At 35.1% G+C, this 19,191-nt stretch overlaps 1 protein-coding gene across 3 annotated transcripts in view; it reads left to right on the forward strand.

The window, feature by feature from the left end:
- Positions 1-19,191, forward strand: part of Pdp1 (PAR-domain protein 1) — a 70,449-nt gene that overhangs the window by 8,980 nt on the left and 42,278 nt on the right. The window contains exon 1 of one of the 3 annotated variants that reach the window (XM_069054771.1): positions 16,475-16,649. The exons of 1 other annotated variant lie outside the window; for it this stretch is intronic. In XM_069054771.1, coding sequence (XP_068910872.1) covers positions 16,490-16,649 — 160 coding nt within the window. In that variant the 5' untranslated portion in view covers positions 16,475-16,489. Of the gene's footprint in view, positions 1-16,474; positions 16,650-16,689; positions 16,721-19,191 lie in introns of those variants that run through there. One more of the 3 variants, XM_069055016.1, reaches the window with a different exon arrangement.

Raw genomic sequence — 19,191 nt, forward strand, 5'->3', positions numbered from 1 at the left:
GAAAATAACATCACCTGCTTCTGTTTTCGACCTGCAGCGGCATTCCACTCGGATTACTTTGACCACAGTCGGCGGCTTTTGTTGAACGGAGGAAGTGTTCCTTTTCAAAAGAGCAGCGCTAAATCAGGAACTAGGATTTTTTATATAGGCTGATAGCGTAGGAATGAGTCATGAGTGGCCATGCCAGTGAAATTTAAATTTGGCAAGAGCGTACAGTATTTGTAAAGGACATTTCACGCAAAAAATTACATATTCTAATCGGATCAGAAATTTATTGCTTTCTAGAGGAGATAAAATATCGTTCTGCAGGTACAAGGAACAGCTCGAAAAATGTGGCCAATACATCAAATATATTTTTATTTCGTTTAATGTGATTTTTTGCGCTACAACTATTTGTTATTTTAAATTTATAGTCTATTTTTATTTGTTGTCTTTACTAGCAGGTGATGACATTGAACACGATACACTGCACGATAAGTTGTGGATTCGTCAAAATTAGAGATAATTTCTTGCGGTGTAATTTTCCGCGTGGGATCTACCAGTTATTTTATTTCACGAAATTAAAAAAAAAGTCATGGAACAAGTTTAATTAAGATGAATAAAGAATCGATTAAATTTTGAAGATACAAAATGATCTAAATATTCTTCAGGCGTCGGCATAGGCTGCAATTTATGTTCTCGTGTACACAATCTGAAAGACAAATAGGTGGAAATATAGAACTCTTATGTTTGAACGTCGCGCGAAAGCAAATTTTAGAAGATGATCATTCATAAATTAGTAGTGTTGCTTAATTTTCGTTTGCAAAATTTCAAAAAAGATTTACTAACACTGCGAAAGAATAACCTTAATTTATGATGGAGAAAATGAGAACTCATTATATACAAAATACCTCTATTATTTAAAAATAACACTCGTGTGGACTACTTTACGGTAATCAATTTATAGATTTTTAACAGCGCTGTCAAATTAAAACATGATAATTAATCAAAACTATGGCTTAGCAGTTTTTATCGTGTCACTGTGTATGGTAACAGATCAGACGGAATTGTTAATTAGCTGAAAATATGCAGGCCTTAGCGTAGGAAATTTTTATTAGGGCAATTATCCCACACAACGGACTATGTACTGGAGGAATTTTACTCGTGTTGCGAAGTCGCTCCAGGGTCTTATTTTTTCTTCTATATTAATAAATTTATCTATATTTTTATTAATGTCTTAATTTGTAGCAAATTTGATTAAATCAATCATCTGTTTATCAACCCGTCACAATTTTGGAGTCTGTCTTTTTACTTTCACTAAGGGAGTCAATGAAAAGAGTTAATGCACCATCTGTTATTAATAAATCAAGACGTACATTTCTTTCTAGGATTGTTTAATTCTTAAAAGGCAAATAAAGATTGGTCAATTTTTACAAATTGACCAGCTGTTTCACCAGAAGTACAATCTAAGATTTATGACTACTTATGACATCGTGGTTTCTTTTATAATGGAACATACTCGATTGACATGCTATGGTACTATCGTGGCGGGCAACATTTGGTAGTAGAAAATAGAAAATAGCACTGTTGGCCACAATTAATTGGCTACCTTAATTATCCAACATCTACAGCCTGCTGCGAAATTTTTAAAATCACCGAATCACACTGAAAAAAGTCATGACAATTAGTATCAACTAATATAATTTTTATGTCTCCATTGACGATTGAAGTGACGTCATATTAAGAATTTTTGTGTCAATTAAAGGATAGAAGAAGAAAATTATTAGTATTTACAGATTTATTGTCGTTTTTGAGCATTCGGTCTAATTAATCAGAGTCTACTGTGATTATTTAAAACTTTTTTGTGTTTTCATTACCAACATAAATTGCACAGGAATGAATGAAAAAAATGGTGTGATAATTCGAAGTAAAATGTAAATTAGATATTATGTAGGTATTTAGGAATAAAAATATTTTCTTAATTCATTAACTCTTTTTACACTATTTATAGCAATTATATTATTTATCAACGACATAAATACACGCCCTGACGTATTATGTACTTATATATTTTTGAACACCACAATACATATTATGTGATATTTAAGTACAAAATACTTTACAAACCTTTTTATTATGAACTGGAAGCATTAACGTGTTTAATCAATACGTTTCTAAAAATAGATGCAAAATTCTTGTTCTCTGGTTTAAAGAAAATTAATATTTTTTTATGAATAATGACAAAATCAGTAAATCACTTAATAAGTGTGAAATACGGAAAAACATGGACAGGGTCTGAATTAAAACAGTGAACATTACATGGTGGAAAAGTATGTATTTCGTTAATACTGTTTTTTCAAACGCGATTCTTTTCACGTACACTCTGCAATCATTATAATCAAAAATATGCATTCGAAAATAGACGCATGTAAATTTTAATTGTTAATTTTTTGACATTTTGCTCAAGTCTGTCCAAGAATGACAATAATAAGTGATTATTTTCCACATTTTAAATTAAGAAATTCGCGGGAAGTAAGCTCTCGGAACAAAGGCTTCGAGCTGTGTAAGATGCAATTCATACACTCCTGTTTTAGAGGTTGCCTATGTTAAGCAAACTTGCTCCCAACAAAATTAAATTAAAGCGTTCCTGCGAACTTTTGCTCTCTTGTTTCTGGATAATTTCTGCTCAAATGCAGTCGTTTTTCGAGAAATCTCAAACGTGAGTTGAACTTTTATTTTTAATTCCACTCTTCACATTCTGAAAGCGCAACTTCCTGTCCTATATGCTGTTGTCATAGTTACCATCCAAGCCTCGCACCTTAGTCCACGTGAGTTCTGTAAACACGATGTTGAACATGTGACCGTTGATCTCTTGCTATACACTGACACTGCCATTTTCGTATTTTTAATTAAAATTGATTTTAATTAGACAAGGTAATTTTATAATAGAATTATACTTGTAATGAATGACGGCGAGTGTGTCGCCTTAAGCTTAGAAACAAAAATAGTTTATAGTTTACTGATTTATGACGAGAATTAATTAGATGCTGGACATTTTTTTAATTTGGCTTAATTAACGGTTCTTTTTCCGTTGCCTGGAGAAATTGTAGATTTCGTATACGCTTCATACGCATGCGACGCGGAAAATTTTTCAGCCTTTCTCATTGTGCAAGAGATAATAACGAGCAGAACTCGTTGCTATACCTGATACTGGCTCAAAGTAGCTAAAGGTTTCGTTTCCTCTTGCACCCCAATGAGTGGCCCGAGATTGAAATTTGTTGAACCGTCTTTCTTGTACACGTATAATTCGTGTGTTTATCCGCGCGTGAGTAAATAATCGGTTTGTTTTTATTGATATAGTCTAAACCCGCCCACATCTTTTGAAACTGCTCTTAAATAAATTATCGCAATTTTAAGGTTCCTTGATTTCGTTGACTTTCACTTCCCCGTTATAATATTATTTATTACAAATTTATGTTGATTTATCAAGTCGTTACGTTTCGATTTTTGGTGGTGCGACTTGGATGTCCCCTCCATCCAAAATTTTGAGGTAATTAAAACACACTCGCCTTCCGAAAATACATTTTATTACACGAAATGAAATAGAAAGTGCGTACGAAATTTAATAATTTAATTATACGTTCAGTGGAACGGCACGATTTTTTAAAAACAAATGATTTTGGCTGCCTGCATTATCATCTTGTTCATCAACCGACTTCTTTCGTAAATTCTTTCGCCAATTAATATTCCGCAATTAGTAGGCAAATAAGTGCCTATTATTTAAATGTGGATGTTATAATTAATTAGTACTTGGTGAAACTTTTCACGACACGCTTCAGATTTCGGATGATGCACGAATTTGCCGACAGTGATAGAACGTTAGAGCTTTTATGTTTTCGTCCCACTTGGTAAATGTAAACGAACCGATTGTCTTTGACCACCCACATTTTCTTCATATTTCGCACAGATGGGGGGTTTATGACCGCTACCCTTGCAGCTTCTTTAGGGGCTGCGCAAAACTTGTACGTTACTTCTACTTGAGCAGCTAAACGTTCAAGACGCCTTGTAGTTGTCACCAATCCGTAAATAAATTCATTCCTTGTTAAGTTTAAATCCGTTTTTATTTTATTTAATAACAACATTCATATAATCGTACCGACCAAGCGTACGATACAACACATTGGTCCTTCGAGCCGGATTTAAACCGAATTATTATAAAAAAGTGATAAAGTTCTCGAGTGAGTGTCGTCATCGAGGATTCCGACCCTTGGTTCAAGAAGCGTGGCAGCATCCAGAAGCTCGGTAAACAAACCCAACGCCATAGTCTCCACCCAGGAAACCAACAGGCAGTCAAGGACAGTGAGACGTACACCCTCATCGTGGACAACGAATCCAGGTCAGAGATATCTGTTTCCTTTAATCAACCATCCTCACCCGTTATTGCCATATTGTGCGTTTTGTATTGTCATTACGCGGCGTGAGAAGTTTGAGTTGCAAGTTCGAAATCAGATTTAATAATGCCGGAAATGGAAAATCCAAAAACTAGCCGTTCCACAGCAAAAGGTAAATTAACGCGAATAGAAAAATACGTAAACGATGATACTATCGAGAAAAATATAAACGATTTAACCATACGTTTAAACGCTTTAGAAAATATTGTAAAGGACTTTGACAAAGCACAAGCCGGTGTCGAATCAATGCCCGGTATCGAATTAGCCGACGAGGAGGACGAACGTGATTCCTTCGAAGGGCGTTATTTTGATGTTGCTTCAAAAATTAACACTCTTATTCAGAAAACTCAAAATAAGGAACAGGCGATCACAACAGGTACATCTGTCCGTTCCGTATCAAATTCAAATCGCGATGATTCTTTAAACATTCAATTGCCTGTGTATAGCTTGCCTACATTTTCGGGTTGTTATAAAGACTGGCTCTCGTTCTCAGATCAATTTAAGTCAGTTATCCATGAAAACGACAAATTAGATAGTTGCAAAAAATTCCATTATCTAAGGTCTTGCCTAAAAGGCGAAGCGCTTAAGACCGTAGAATCGTTATCGGTGTCAAACAATAATTATCAAATTGCATGGGATCTACTCGAAAGACGTTATGCCAACGAGAGATTAGTAGCGCAAGAGCATGTGTATGCTATTTTAAAATTCCCGGTAATTGCAAAGGCCTCGCATACTCATTTACGCGAATTAATTGATATGTTGAACACCAACATGGAAGCGCTAAAAATGTTGAAAGTACCGGTAGATAGTTGGGACGCGATCATTGTTCCGATTATAACCGAAAAATTAGACTTTCATTCGAAAAGGGAATGGCAGAGCAAGGTCGATGCATCTATTCCCAAGTACAAGGATTTTTTACTCTTTTTAGAAAAACGCCATCAAACATTAGAATCGTTGTTTCTTACGAATAAACTGGTAGTAACGAACGTCCAACCATCTAAATCAAAATCAAACAGCTACTCAAGCACGTCGAACAACCAGTCGTCAAATAAATCAAAATTTTGCAATGTGTGTAAAAAACCAAATCATTACACCAATCAATGCATCACATTGTTGAAATTAGACCTTAACGAAAGGCTCAAACTAATCCAGCAATTAAAACTATGTCAAAATTGTTTCAAGGACAATCATATTGCCGTTAATTGCAAGTCAAATTTCAAATGTAAGGAGTGCGACGCGAGTCATAACACTCTAATCCACGGTGCGACCGGTCTGGAATCATCAACAGCCCGTCCACAGTCGGTTTCTTTAAATTCTTACTCTCGTGTAAACTTAATAAAATCAGGCATTCTCTCGACTGCTATAGTTTTAATTAAGGACAAAAACAATCAATTCCAAGAGTGTCGCGCTTTTCTTGATGGGGGTTCCATGAACCATTTTATAACCTCCGATATGTGCAAAAGGTTAGGTCTCACACGACAAAAGGTTCGAATAGAGATCGGAGGTATAAACCAATCGGCGAGTAGTGTAAATCACGCGGCTCGGGTCACAATAAAATCGCGACACAACCAATATTCGCAAGAACTTAGATGTTTGGTCTTAGACAAGATTACAGAAAATCTTCCGGTTCACATAATGGACATGTCAAAGATAACCGTCCCCGAAAACATTAAATTAGCTGATCCGCGATTTGATTGTTCAGGACCGGTCGATCTCCTAATTGGGGCCGAACTATTTTTACCGTTAATGTGCATCGGACAAATCCATCTGGCGCCGGGGCAGCCACATTTTCAAAAAACCCATCTGGGTTGGATTGTCGGCGGCACTTTGGGCGAGTTGGATAATAAAACAAAAACTTTGTGCCATTTTTCGCAACAAAAGCTCGACCTTCATGAGCAGGTAGAAAAATTTTTCTCCATCGAAAGTGTGAATTCGGTCGCAGACAAACTTTCACCGGAAGAGAGAGAATGTGAAACCCATTTCTGCAACACCATAAAACGGGACGCGCAAGGGCGGTTTATTGCACGTCTACCTTTTCGAAGTAACCCACCAGACTTAGGAGATTCTCACGCTGGGGCTGTAAAACGTTTCCGGTCACTAGAAAGTAAACTCAACAGACACCCCGAATTAAAAGAACAATATTCGAACTTTATGACTGAATATCGGCAGTTGAACCACATGGAACTTCTAAAGGATCCGACGATCAATTTTGAAAATTCTTGTTACCTGCCGCACCATGCGGTCCTTAAACAATCAAGCAGTACGACGAAGTTAAGAGCGGTATTTGACGCCTCTTTCATAACGACAAATAATAAATGCCTAAACGACAACTTACTTGGGGGTCCGGTAATACAAGACGATCTCTTTTCTATCTTAATCAGATTCCGAACGCATCGTTACGTGATTACAGCCGACATCGAGAAAATGTACAGGCAAATTCTAATCGACTCGGTAGATACGGATTATCAGAGAATCTTGTGGCGCGATCACCCCAACGAAGAATTAAAAACGTACAGACTAACGACTCTCACGTACGGGACGAAACCAGCTAGTTTTATCGCGACGCGTTGTTTGGTCGAATTAGCCGTACAAAATCAAAAGGTGAACCCGTTGGCCAGTTCAATAATAAAGCGTGATTTTTACATGGACGATCTGTTAACGGGTGCAGACACCATTTCGGAATTGTCGGCAATTTGTGAAGACGTATCCACCATCTTACAAGAAGGAGGTTTCAACTTGCGCAAGTGGACTTCAAATGTACCCCTGACCTCCCATAAGATAAACAACAATTGTCAAAAAAACGGCATAGTTAACTTGGATAACGACGTGACGAAAACCTTAGGATTGCTCTGGGATTCAAAAAATGATCTTTTAAAATATGACGCGAAACCAATCGATCAAAAATCGAGGGTAACCAAGCGTTCGGTTTTGTCAATCATAGCCCAGATATTCGATCCACTAGGTATCATCGGAGCGGTTATTGCGAGAGCAAAAATAATCTTGCAAAAACTTTGGTCCCTAAAAATTGGATGGGATGAATCGGTCCCACAAGACATCCATTGCGCTTGGATCAACTTCCTAAAAGAATTACCATATTTACAAATGTTAAGAATACCAAGAGGAATGTCCGAATTGACGCAAATTACAAGTGTGGAATTGCATGGCTTTTGTGATGCGAGCATGTCCGCGTATGGCGCTACCATATATGTTCGCACCTTCGCCGAAAACAATTGTTTAGTCCGTCTTCTATGCAGTAAATCGCGCGTAGCACCCTTAAAGACAATCACGTTGCCGAGGCTGGAGTTGTGCGCGGCCTTGCTATTGGCTAGACTGATAGTTTCGGTAAAAAAGGCGCTAAACATTCGCGTCACCAAACAGTATTTATGGTCGGACTCAATGGTAGTGTTAGCATGGTTAAATAATAGTCCGAACACGTGGCAGACCTTCGTCGCCAATCGAACGGCCGAAATTCAGGAGTTAACCGCGATCGCCGAGTGGCGACACGTAAAGGGCAAAGAAAACCCCGCAGATCTCGTGAGCCGCGGTCTTTCACCGCGCGAACTTGTCGACAACGAATTGTGGTTTAAAGGCCCATCATGGCTACACTCGAATGTCGCGGACCTATCGCCAAACACGCTAAACACAGCAATTGATCATGACGAAATTCCCGAGAGACGTAAACAGACAATTGTCGCGGCTGAAGTAATGACAATCCCATTACCTGTGTTGACAAAAATTTCGTCTTTTCACAAATTAAATCGAATAATAGCATACTGCCTCCGTTGGCTGCATAATCACAGGAAATCGAAACAAGGACAACTAGGAGATTCGGGCGCAATAAAAATTCATGAATTGCAAAGAGCTAAAATCACCATCATCCAATTAGTTCAAAAACAAGCATTTGCCGATGACTTAAAAATCCTTCGACAAAATAAAGCTCTTCCTAACAAAAGCAGATTGTTAACGTTAAGTCCTTTTCTTTCAAAAAACAATTTGATTAGAGTCGGAGGACGGTTAAGAAATGCTTCTTTAAAATTTGACACCAAACATCCGATCTTGTTGCCAAATGATCATCACGTGACCAAATTAATTGTTGAGCAAACTCACATTGAAAATTTGCATTCAGGAGCCGAAGGCACGTTAGCGGCACTGAGACAAAATTATTGGATAATTTCACCCCGTAGTCTCATTCGACAAGTTATACACAGATGTAACTCTTGCTTTCGGTGTAACCCCAAACGAGTGACTCAAATGATGGGAGATTTACCTGCATGCAGGCTCGAATCGAATCGCCCTTTCCTTATTTCTGGAGTCGATTACTTAGGACCGATCCTAATCAAAGAATCAACCGGTCGCGGTAAAAGAAATGTAAAGGCTTACGTCTCGATCTTCGTTTGCTTAGTAACCAAGGCAGTTCACTTGGAGTTAGTCGGTAACTTGACAACCGAATCATTTCTGGGCGCTTTGCACAGATTAATCGCCAGAAGGGGTCACGTCCGGCACTTGTACTCCGATAATGGTTCGAACTTTATCGGAGCCGCAAATCAAGAAACCAAAAAATTCAAGTCATTTTTAAAATCGTCAGAATTTCAGTCCGATGTGATAAACAAACTAACGGAACGAAATACCGAATTTCATTTTATTCCAGCGCGATCACCGCACATGGGTGGATTGTGGGAAATAAATGTTAAATCGGTAAAAAATCACATTAAAAGAAGCATCGGACTTGCAACTCCAACGTTCGAAGAAATGTACACGCTCCTCACGCGAATCGAGGCAATTTTAAATTCTCGCCCCCTTACACCAATAAGTAACGACCCCAATGACCTCGAACCATTGACTCCCGGACATTTCCTTTCCCCAGGTGAATCTCTGACCGCAGTCCACGAGGGTGACATCACCGAGATTAAAACCAATCGACTGTCCCGTTGGCAACTCATCGAAAGGATGCGTCAACTCTTTTGGCGAAGATGGACTCGGGAATATCTCTCGCGACTCCAGGCGAGATCTAAGTGGAGAAATCCCGACACCACACCTGCCGTCGGCTCCCTGGTGTTGATTGCTGACGACGATCTACCTCCACTGCGGTGGAATCTGGCGCGCATCACCGAGCTGCACTTTGGAAAGGACGGGTTACCAAGAGTGGCGTCGTTAAAGACAAAAAACGGTGCTACGAAACGTTCAGTGCACAAACTGTGTGTGTTACCCTTAGAACGCGAGGACGTTCACGTGTTGACTCATTACGAGTGAAAAACTGTAAATTGCTCGCCTCGTTTTTTTTTGTGTATTCATGTATTTTGATTTTTTTTTGTACATATTTAGATTTAGTTTTGATTTTTTTTAGAGTTAGATTTATGTATTACATATATTAGGTCCCTCATATTCGTCTTTTGATGTATGAAAATTTTATCTTATTTTTAAGTTTGTACCATTTTTTCTTATCTCTAGTTTTATATCATCTTACTTATGTTCACTTAATTTCATTTTTCTTATTTTTCATATTTTATCATTTTTTTTTTCTCTTGTATTTAATTTGCCTTATTTTATTCATTTGAAATTTATCATTTTATTTTGTTCATTAATTGTTTTAATACGAAATTGATTCAATTTAGTGTTGAACCCTGGAAGGCTTCAAGGCCGGCGGCATGTCTTTGACCACCCACATTTTCTTCATATTTCGCACAGATGGGGGGTTTATGACCGCTACCCTTGCAGCTTCTTTAGGGGCTGCGCAAAACTTGTACGTTACTTCTACTTGAGCAGCTAAACGTTCAAGACGCCTTGTAGTTGTCACCAATCCGTAAATAAATTCATTCCTTGTTAAGTTTAAATCCGTTTTTATTTTATTTAATAACAACATTCATATAATCGTACCGACCAAGCGTACGATACAACACACCGATTAAGTTGGGCATTGTGTCGAATTAAAAAATACGACTGCCTAAATGTCAAATTTTCAAGCTTTCTATGAAAGTGTATTTTTAAAAGCTACGAATGTTTTAGCATGTGGTTTAGAGCGAGTCTACCTTTTCAGTGGACACCTACGTTGTCGGAAACTTTCACTTTTATCGACAGAAAGAAATGGTGAATATATGTGTAGGAATTAATTATCGTAAAAATGAACTCGTTTTATCTTAACGAGTTGAAAAAAGTGGAGCATTTACTCGGTTCTTATTTTAGATGCAAAATTATTCGCACTTAATAGTAATACTCGTAATTCTAATTATCAATCTTTTTTAAAAGTGAAGTGTATATGTTAATTAAATGTTCGCATATCAGAAAAAAATTACAGGCACCTGTAACATACACTAACGAAAGAATTTATATTATTGTTACTGGCATCACATCATAACCATGCCATGAGGAAAATCAAATGACAAGTTGTTGGTCAAGATCAAATTATTTTAGATAGTGTACCTAATCCAATAATCGAAGTTAGTGTGCTAATCAACTCGTACTACTACATCTATGAAATTTTCCTAACGGATGTGATGTGTTAATTAAGTCCTCAAGAATCACTGTTATGGTTTAAGTAATAAAAATAATTCTTTTTCGAATTTGCGTCTCTAATAGGTCTATTATTGTATTCAAGTTGGAGTCGTTTAAGGCTGTCTATTAAAGCACTCATGGTTTAATAGATCTCTAAGAAAATTTTTATCAATATTTCAGTGTATTATTGTCATTTACACCAAAAAACTTCCGATATTAACGTTCAAACTCTACTTTTTAACATCTGTTGCAGATGTAGTTGTATCCGGCACCTTGAATTACCAATTAATACAAAATTCCCTAGAATTTGAAGTTTTAATTTTTTTATTTAAAAATTAAAAAAAGGGTGCAAATTCGAAAAAATAACATAAAAAACTCGTTTTATAGGGGCATTGGCGCACTCGTTCCATCGAAAACTCCCCAACGGCTCGTTTTCTACACCTGGGACTCGTGCGCCAAATCAACCCTTATAAAACTTGTTCTTTAATATACTATTTTGCTTATGTAGATTTGTTTGAATTTTTCCATAATAGAAAAACTGAGATTAAACAACTACATATTTGTTTCTTACTTCTGAGAATGATAATTTTCTGACAAAATTTACATAGTAAATATGTATGTATTAATAATGAAACTATGTATTTAAAATTTTAGATTTGACATTGAATGTTTTTTTTATTGTCCATTTAAATGAAATGAGTGCACTTGCGCTTTTTATTAAAAGCACATATTGATTTTTTTTTTAATATGTAGTTATTTTTCTTTTTAGTATGTATTTATATTTGGTGTACAATATGAGTAATAAAATTATTATTTATTAATTAAAAAAATTGATAGGGAACATTGTTTAAATAACGTGGAGTTTGAACTCTGATTGACGATTAGTTATGTTTAAGAACATAATAAAACTTTTCTTAGAAAAATTATATATTCGGTATTTCGGTAAGGTTTTACCTGTATAAGTGTGTGCATACATGATAATTGATAACACAAACTTTTGCAAATTTTGCAAAATATCAGAGAAAAGTTTCATAAATTGGCGAGTTCTTCCATTGATTAAAATTAACACACACACCCTGTATTTTTCAAAAAATGTATTCGATTTTTTTATTTATTTCATTATTCCTAAGAAGTGAAGTATGTGTTACCGTTTAATTTTTAATCTAATCAAATAATCTAACAACACAGGCTATTCACTAAGGACAAGGTTATTTTCAAGAATTCAGACCTTATCTCCAATAGCAGAAAAGATTATGTTAGCTCTCCAGCTCCTCATTAAAAAATCAGTAGAAGGAGCTTCTGTAATCGTTTAAATGCAGTTACGTAGAAAAAAATCAACAACTTAAGTATGTTTATTATACATTTCATATAATTAATCGTGATGTTTAGGTCCTAAATACAGTTGTAACATGCTATTACTAAACGACTATGTTGCATGTAATGAGTTAATTGTTAAAAATAAACGAACGGTCTACAGTGATCTAATAGCACCGGAAATTAAAATATCAGTATGGACAACCATGGATATCTTTTATTTTTAAAAATAAAATGAAAAATTTCAGTAGAATTTGCTAGAAACTCTTCATACGATATTTAAACGACATTTTTATAGGTACAATATGTGTGCTAAATTGCGTATATTTTTAAAATAATAATAAATCCAACTAGGACCAAAATCAATAGGCCTTTTGTCCTCACTAAGACAAATATTGTGCATAAAGAAACATTAAAATTGGTGCATTTTTCCAAAAGTTACCGTGAACGAAAAAAAAAAGTTGCAGAGAACACCCACAAAGACCATTGCGGAACTCTTTTCTTTACATGTTGATCATAGAACAATCAGAATCTGATGCTATTTTGGAAGTAAAAAATATTTTATTTAGGTGTAGGAAGTATTTACCTACATACAGTGGAATTTTGCATTGATGTTTACCAAATTTTAAGTGTTACATTTTTGATGCCTAAAGATCCTTGAAATTATTATCAGTCAAAAGATAAAGTATTTTTAATAAGGTGACACCGATGACTCTAAAAGCATTTATGTCACGTTATTCGGTACTTATGAATTGTGAGGCCGTATAATTTTTTTGTGTCGAACATGTCGAGCTGTTAAATCTGTTAAATCAGATGTAAACAGTCAAACGTAAAATTAAAATCTTGGCGTCAGTTGTGAAGTCGATGTCTTGTGTTTTTTTTTTCAGTTTTTCTATATGCTCCTTTTTCTCTTTTTCTATTTGGTACCACAATAGGCTACAGAACGGCAAAAATCAAATATATGCGAATTCCACAGGACTCTTGATATACTTACCTTCTTTTATGGATACTTTGCATTATACGAGTATGTACAGTTGCGGAATAAAAATTTCGGGCAGTATTGTCATTTTCATACTGTAAACTCGAAAACAACCTTTACGTTAATATAATTTCATTTTTTACTCTTGTCATGTTTTTGTCATTTTTATTTATTTACATTAAAAAATAGTGATTTGTGGCATAATAACGGGTAGGCAGCTGGTGAAAACGATGATTTAATTACACTCAGTGCAATTAACTCAAAACTCAAAATTCAAAAACTGACTACGCGACCGACACAGAAAAGTTTAATTTTTGAATGTCAGTCATGATGACAGTAAAAGGTGGTTTACAGAGATTTTCTTGAAATAACAGAAAAATGACGTCCGAAATTTTGATTCCGCAACTGTACATGCAACTTTAGTAGAAAAAATATTGTTCCCTCTACTTCACATTAAACTTAATTTTTACAAAGGGTTTGTCTAAAGAGGGTACGTGTTGTGAATAACTTTGTAATACATACTTAAGGGGGAGATTCACGAAACTTTGCAAATTTACAAATCGTTAACGAAACGGCAAATACAATGCTTCAACAATGTCGGTTGTCATAGTTTTGAATTTGCAACGCCTTATCGAGCTGTACCGAGTTTCGTGAATGACCCCCTAAGTAGGTATCAATCACAATATTTTTCTTTGTTGTCTAGTTGTTTCCAATTATTGCATGGTAGAAAAACCAGAAAGTACTTAGACATCCTGTAGGCAGCTATAAAATAATATAAATAATTTAAAACCTTATTCACAAAGTTAAATTTTGTCGGCCTATATTATCAATAAAAAAAAAGTGACAAAGTACGCACAGCATTTACATCAAAATTACTAGATAGAGAATGTCTAATGTTGATAGATAAATTATAGTTAATTAAAAAATTACTCAAATCTGTCAAAACGGAGATGATTACAATTAACTTGAAGTTTTAAATTAAAAATGATGCTCTTTCGGTTTCAAAAAAGACTTCCGAAGGTATCTAAAATTTCGCGTTTTTTGACGAAGTTACCAAAAAACGGTACAACCTTTCTCACGTTTTCGAAATTGTGAGTGTGAGTTTATTGCTAGACACTTGTTACTGGAATCCCATTGTCGTCAAGGCTAAGGTGCTCTTTTGCTCATTTACATTCTGAAGTGGCGTACGCAACTGCCAAAGACAACCAGGACAGATCATGTTCTAAAATATCAGCAATCAAATGTGCATACATGAAAGTGACATTCCGAGATATCGTCATCGATCCACTTCATTTTTTATGGGAACTCAGTGTAATTTTATTGATTGTCACAGTAGTAATCGACGAAAATGCTGGTCAAGTTCCTCAATTGCTTTTATTAGTGAAAATAAAGCTACGGACGGTAATTCCTCCACGAAAATATTCTCACTTAAAAGTCTTCATACCCTGCAGATAAAACAATCCTTCGCTGAACCTTATGGCGAACACGTGACTTGTTTATACTGGCACGGCTAATGTTAGCAAGATATTAAAGAAAGAGTACGTTAATCCTGTGAATTTCGTATGCACCATCTACAGTTGCATGTAAATGCTTTTAGTATTGACATACATTATAATGTGTGTTTGTAAATATAGAAGCGAGAAATTTCCGCCGCAACCGAAGCGGGCACGGGTACGGGCACGTTGCAAGCTGCGTGAATTAAGCGTCCACGTGTGATCCGGTGTGCTTCGCACCCCCAGACTCTTCTCACCTGGAGGCATGTCTTTGTATTCAGTATTTGCTGATAAGCCTTCAATTTCGGTGGTGCTTCGGAGAGTTCAAGTGTTCGAATTTCTGCCAAAGATTTATTTGTGTGAAAATTTCTGATTGATAAGCAAAAGGGGTTGTAAATTTCCCAAATTTTCATTGTCATTATTTCGCGGTTGTTAGTTGTGGTCATTGATTCCATTTGCTTACTTAATTCAGTTGTCTGATTATGTCTACGTGTTTTTGCGTGTTTTCCCATTTCGCATTACAATACTTTTAACCACTTAATACAACAAAGGAAATACACGTACATTCGAATTTGTTTTGTCGATAGCTTTGAGGTTTCACTTTTGGAAATTTTGTCTTGTACACAAAGTCGAACCCAATGTGTCGTATTCAATTCTCAATAACGATAACCACTCTATTGTTCGTTAAAAATTAAATCAACAAAGTTCTATTTTTTCTCTGATCCAGTACTCACTTATAGCAAACCCAAACTTGGCGACAAATAAGGTACTAAAGAGGTACTGAAGAGGTACTAAAACAAAATTTAAGTCATTGTAAGGGAGGTATGTACAAAATTCGGAACTTCTGCTAAGTTTAAATTGTTTAAATGTTTTTCAAAAACACTCTCTCAGGATAACAAGTTTTTATTTTCTCAATTTGTATAATGCAATTTATGTGTACAGATACAGTTGAAGGAATGATAAAGTGGTCATCTGAAACGAAATTGTTTTTTTCTAAAATTATTGGAAGAACGGGACACAGGATAAAACAATTACATATATTGAATATACCTAGAAATAAAAAAATAACAGACACGTTGGTATCTAAAATTAACTTACAATCGTGCCAGGTGTATCAAAGAATTAATCCATTGATAAACAAATAAAAACAAAACAAGAAAAAAATAGCTTCTCTGTTCTAAATACATACCTTATAACTACAGCTCTTTCTAAAATAAGGAATTTTTAGTAAATTTTATGTTTGGACATTTAAAGTACCTAATTGTATAATTAGATAAGGTGTAATTGTATTTTTTTAATAAAAATTATATTTCCAATGACCAGGCAACTTTTTTACTCCTTACGGCTCAGTATATCGTGGTTTTTAGGAAAAAAAACAGTTATGTATAGTAAAATTTGTTTATAATTTGCCTTAAATTCTGCAGTACACATTTTGCCCAAAAATGTTATCTTTAATCTACAAGTTAATTTTGTTTGCTGTGGCAATTTTTCCATTACCTCTTAAAACAAATCGAACGAAGTTTTTACGGCTTAACTGATCAGTCCATAGGTTTTGACAAAATGGTCAGTTGCAAACTGCACAACACTGTACAATATTTGATTGAAACGAATCAAATGAATCAGTTGTTGATCCAGCAGCTTGTGTCGTTCTAATTCCCTGCGTCTTTTATTAGCAGCCCTTCAGTGGACATAGTTTTGTGAAAATACTGTCAGTTTTGATTTTGAACAGTGTGTTAAAAATTTCGGGCCCTGCTTGGCCTCGGGATAACTATGGATACATTGCCATGAGCGCCCCTACGTCAGGATACCAGGGTCGTTCGCAGCCTTATGAGGAAGCGAACGGAGGGTACGCAGGCTGGGAGCAGACAAGGCAATGGGCGCCTTCCTGCTACAACAATCCGGGAGGTAATTCTCCGGGTCCGACGCGACATCCTCCATGCCAAGGTACTGTCGATGTTAATCCAGTGCGAAAGAGCTGGGAGCTTGCATGCCTCTCGGAATGTGTTGTTCATCAGGTAAAGATTTGTTCCGTAGAATTTGGCCATTATCGTTTAGTTTTTGTGTGCAAGGGGTTCGAATTGAAGTCGTTAATGGGTGCTTCACATGGCTTCTGGAAGTAATAAATCATGGCGTGTTACATATTTATAAAACTGTTGTTAGGCGATTTTTATTGTGTCCGTGCAGGTGACCTTGCGAGGAAGACATCTCGAACACGTTTCAGAGACGTGTGTAGTATATCTTCCTCTGATGTTTTACCATAATTGTGAGAATTGTACGTATAGCCGAGCCGTTTAGATCGGTGGTCCACTTTTTAATAATTCATTAGTCTGTTATGATTAAACTTTGTATGAAAATGTTCTTTTTATGGTAATCAGGGTGCATTTTACAAAGATAATTTCATTTTCCTAATAGATCCATCATCGAAGTTTCCCCTGTGGGGGTCTATCATAGCCATTTCTTTCGGTTCAATCTGTTTTATGAAAGCACTCTTAGTATTAAATTTTTTTCTGTCCTACCTATTTGACAAAATTGTTTTGGTCCCACAAGAGTGCACTTAACCATATTATAAAAGGATAATTTGCATGTTACACTTTTTACAAGACTTTCTTTTAAATAATACTTTTTTCAATGTTTTCAAGGTGTAGGTACTCTTTTATTTTGATTGTTTAATAATTTGCTTTTTTAATACTTGTTCAAGATTAATCGCTTTAAAATAGAATGGCCTTGAGTATTTCCCCGAAGAATATTAAAATAACAAAGTAGATGATGTCTGAATCTGTGATCATGGACTCGCGGTATTGGTACCATGTACTTCGAATACCTGTAACCTGTAACTATGGGAAAACACAGTTTATTTTTCACAGAGAAATTCTCTTAAGGAGAGTCGAGGAATTTTAATTATTTCAATAGGGTTTTTATTTGGAAGCTAATTGGAACTATGATATGCGACGTTTTTGGATACTTAATTTGCGTTAATGGAAACTTTTATATTTAAATTTAATTAACATTTTTAGATATTAGCAGACAAGACATTCCTAACTAAGTAACAAATGCTATTTTCTTAAACAAGCTGTTTTGTGAAAATAGACGCGGTGTAGCTTATACTCCTATTTTTTTTTATAATTTATAACTTTCTCTAAATTCGATCGTACTTTACAATTAGTTATAGTGGTATACCAAGTGAGTCATCTCGAGTGAATCATTTCAACTTTTTCATAAGTTCACAAATCTTGTTTTATAAAGGATACTATATTTGTATATTTTCTTGCAAGATTCAATATTTTAAAAAGAAAAAAAGCCACAGTCAAAAAAGCAGTGACGTTATCAATTTTCTCCCAGCTAGCTGAAATTTGATTTATAAGTTATTTATTAAATGTCCTCATTAATCCATTGCATGGAAATAATTTTTCATGTTCGTTTCCTGAGATAACTAAATACCGGGTGTATTATGAAAAACCTTTGGTGCTATAACTTTCTTATTTTTTAAAATGATATTATGTCAAACAAAATCGTTTTAAATGGGCTACAATTTGAATTGATCCAATATTTATTCTTGAGTTCTGTTTTTGACAAATGATAGTCAACTTTTTTTTTCCAAATGGTACTATTAACTTTTTGCTCGGTTTTATAGAGATTTTTATTTTAAATATGAAAATGTAAACAACCATGCTCATGCATAGAAACAAAAAGAAGAAAATAAAAAATGATGTATTTTTTTAAATCAAGCAGTCACATTAAACAGTAATAAAAGTGCATTCTAATTTTGCAAAGTGACCAAGACAACATTCAAGACAATGTCTATTTGACTCCGGCCGATAACATAAATTTAATTTAATAAAAAGAATCGTAGCAGTATGTGAACAAATACCACCAGAATTTTTATTAAACGCCGCAATGGGCGTCAGTGGAAGGTGTCGAATGTGCCTTAGAGAGAATGGAGGTAATTTAAAAAAAAATTGCTATAGTAATGTTATGGTTACTTGATTTTATTTTTTTTTTATTAAAAACAAATTTTTGATTTTTTATTTTAATGTTTGTGTATTCAGAAGATCTATCAGAATAAAGATAAACAAATATACGTGTAACTTAAAAAAACAAAGTTAACTGCGGTCTGTCAAAAAATATAATGTTAAAAAAAAATCATAGCATGTCGGGCTATAGTGTTTCTAAAACGATTTTGTTTGACGTATCATTTGTTAAAATCGGATAAAAAATAAGGAAGTTATAGCACCAAAGGTTTTTCATAATACACCCGGTATATAAATTTTCCCGATTATATACCTAACTTGACATTTTGTCAAAGATAACCTCAAAATTTACAATTAATTAATGCTTTTTAAAACTTTGCCCAAACGAACAGGGAAAACGTTATTGAATATTCGTGCGTTGTCACTTTTCAGTTATTCGACCTGTTTTGCATCACTCGGCTGACACCTCGTGCTTCAAATTTCGGCCTCATAAAAAACTTACGGAAAAAAATTGCAGC

The sequence above is a fragment of the Tenebrio molitor genome, chromosome 1, assembly GCF_963966145.1.
Source record: "Tenebrio molitor chromosome 1, icTenMoli1.1, whole genome shotgun sequence".
Lineage (NCBI taxonomy): Eukaryota > Metazoa > Arthropoda > Insecta > Coleoptera > Tenebrionidae > Tenebrio > Tenebrio molitor.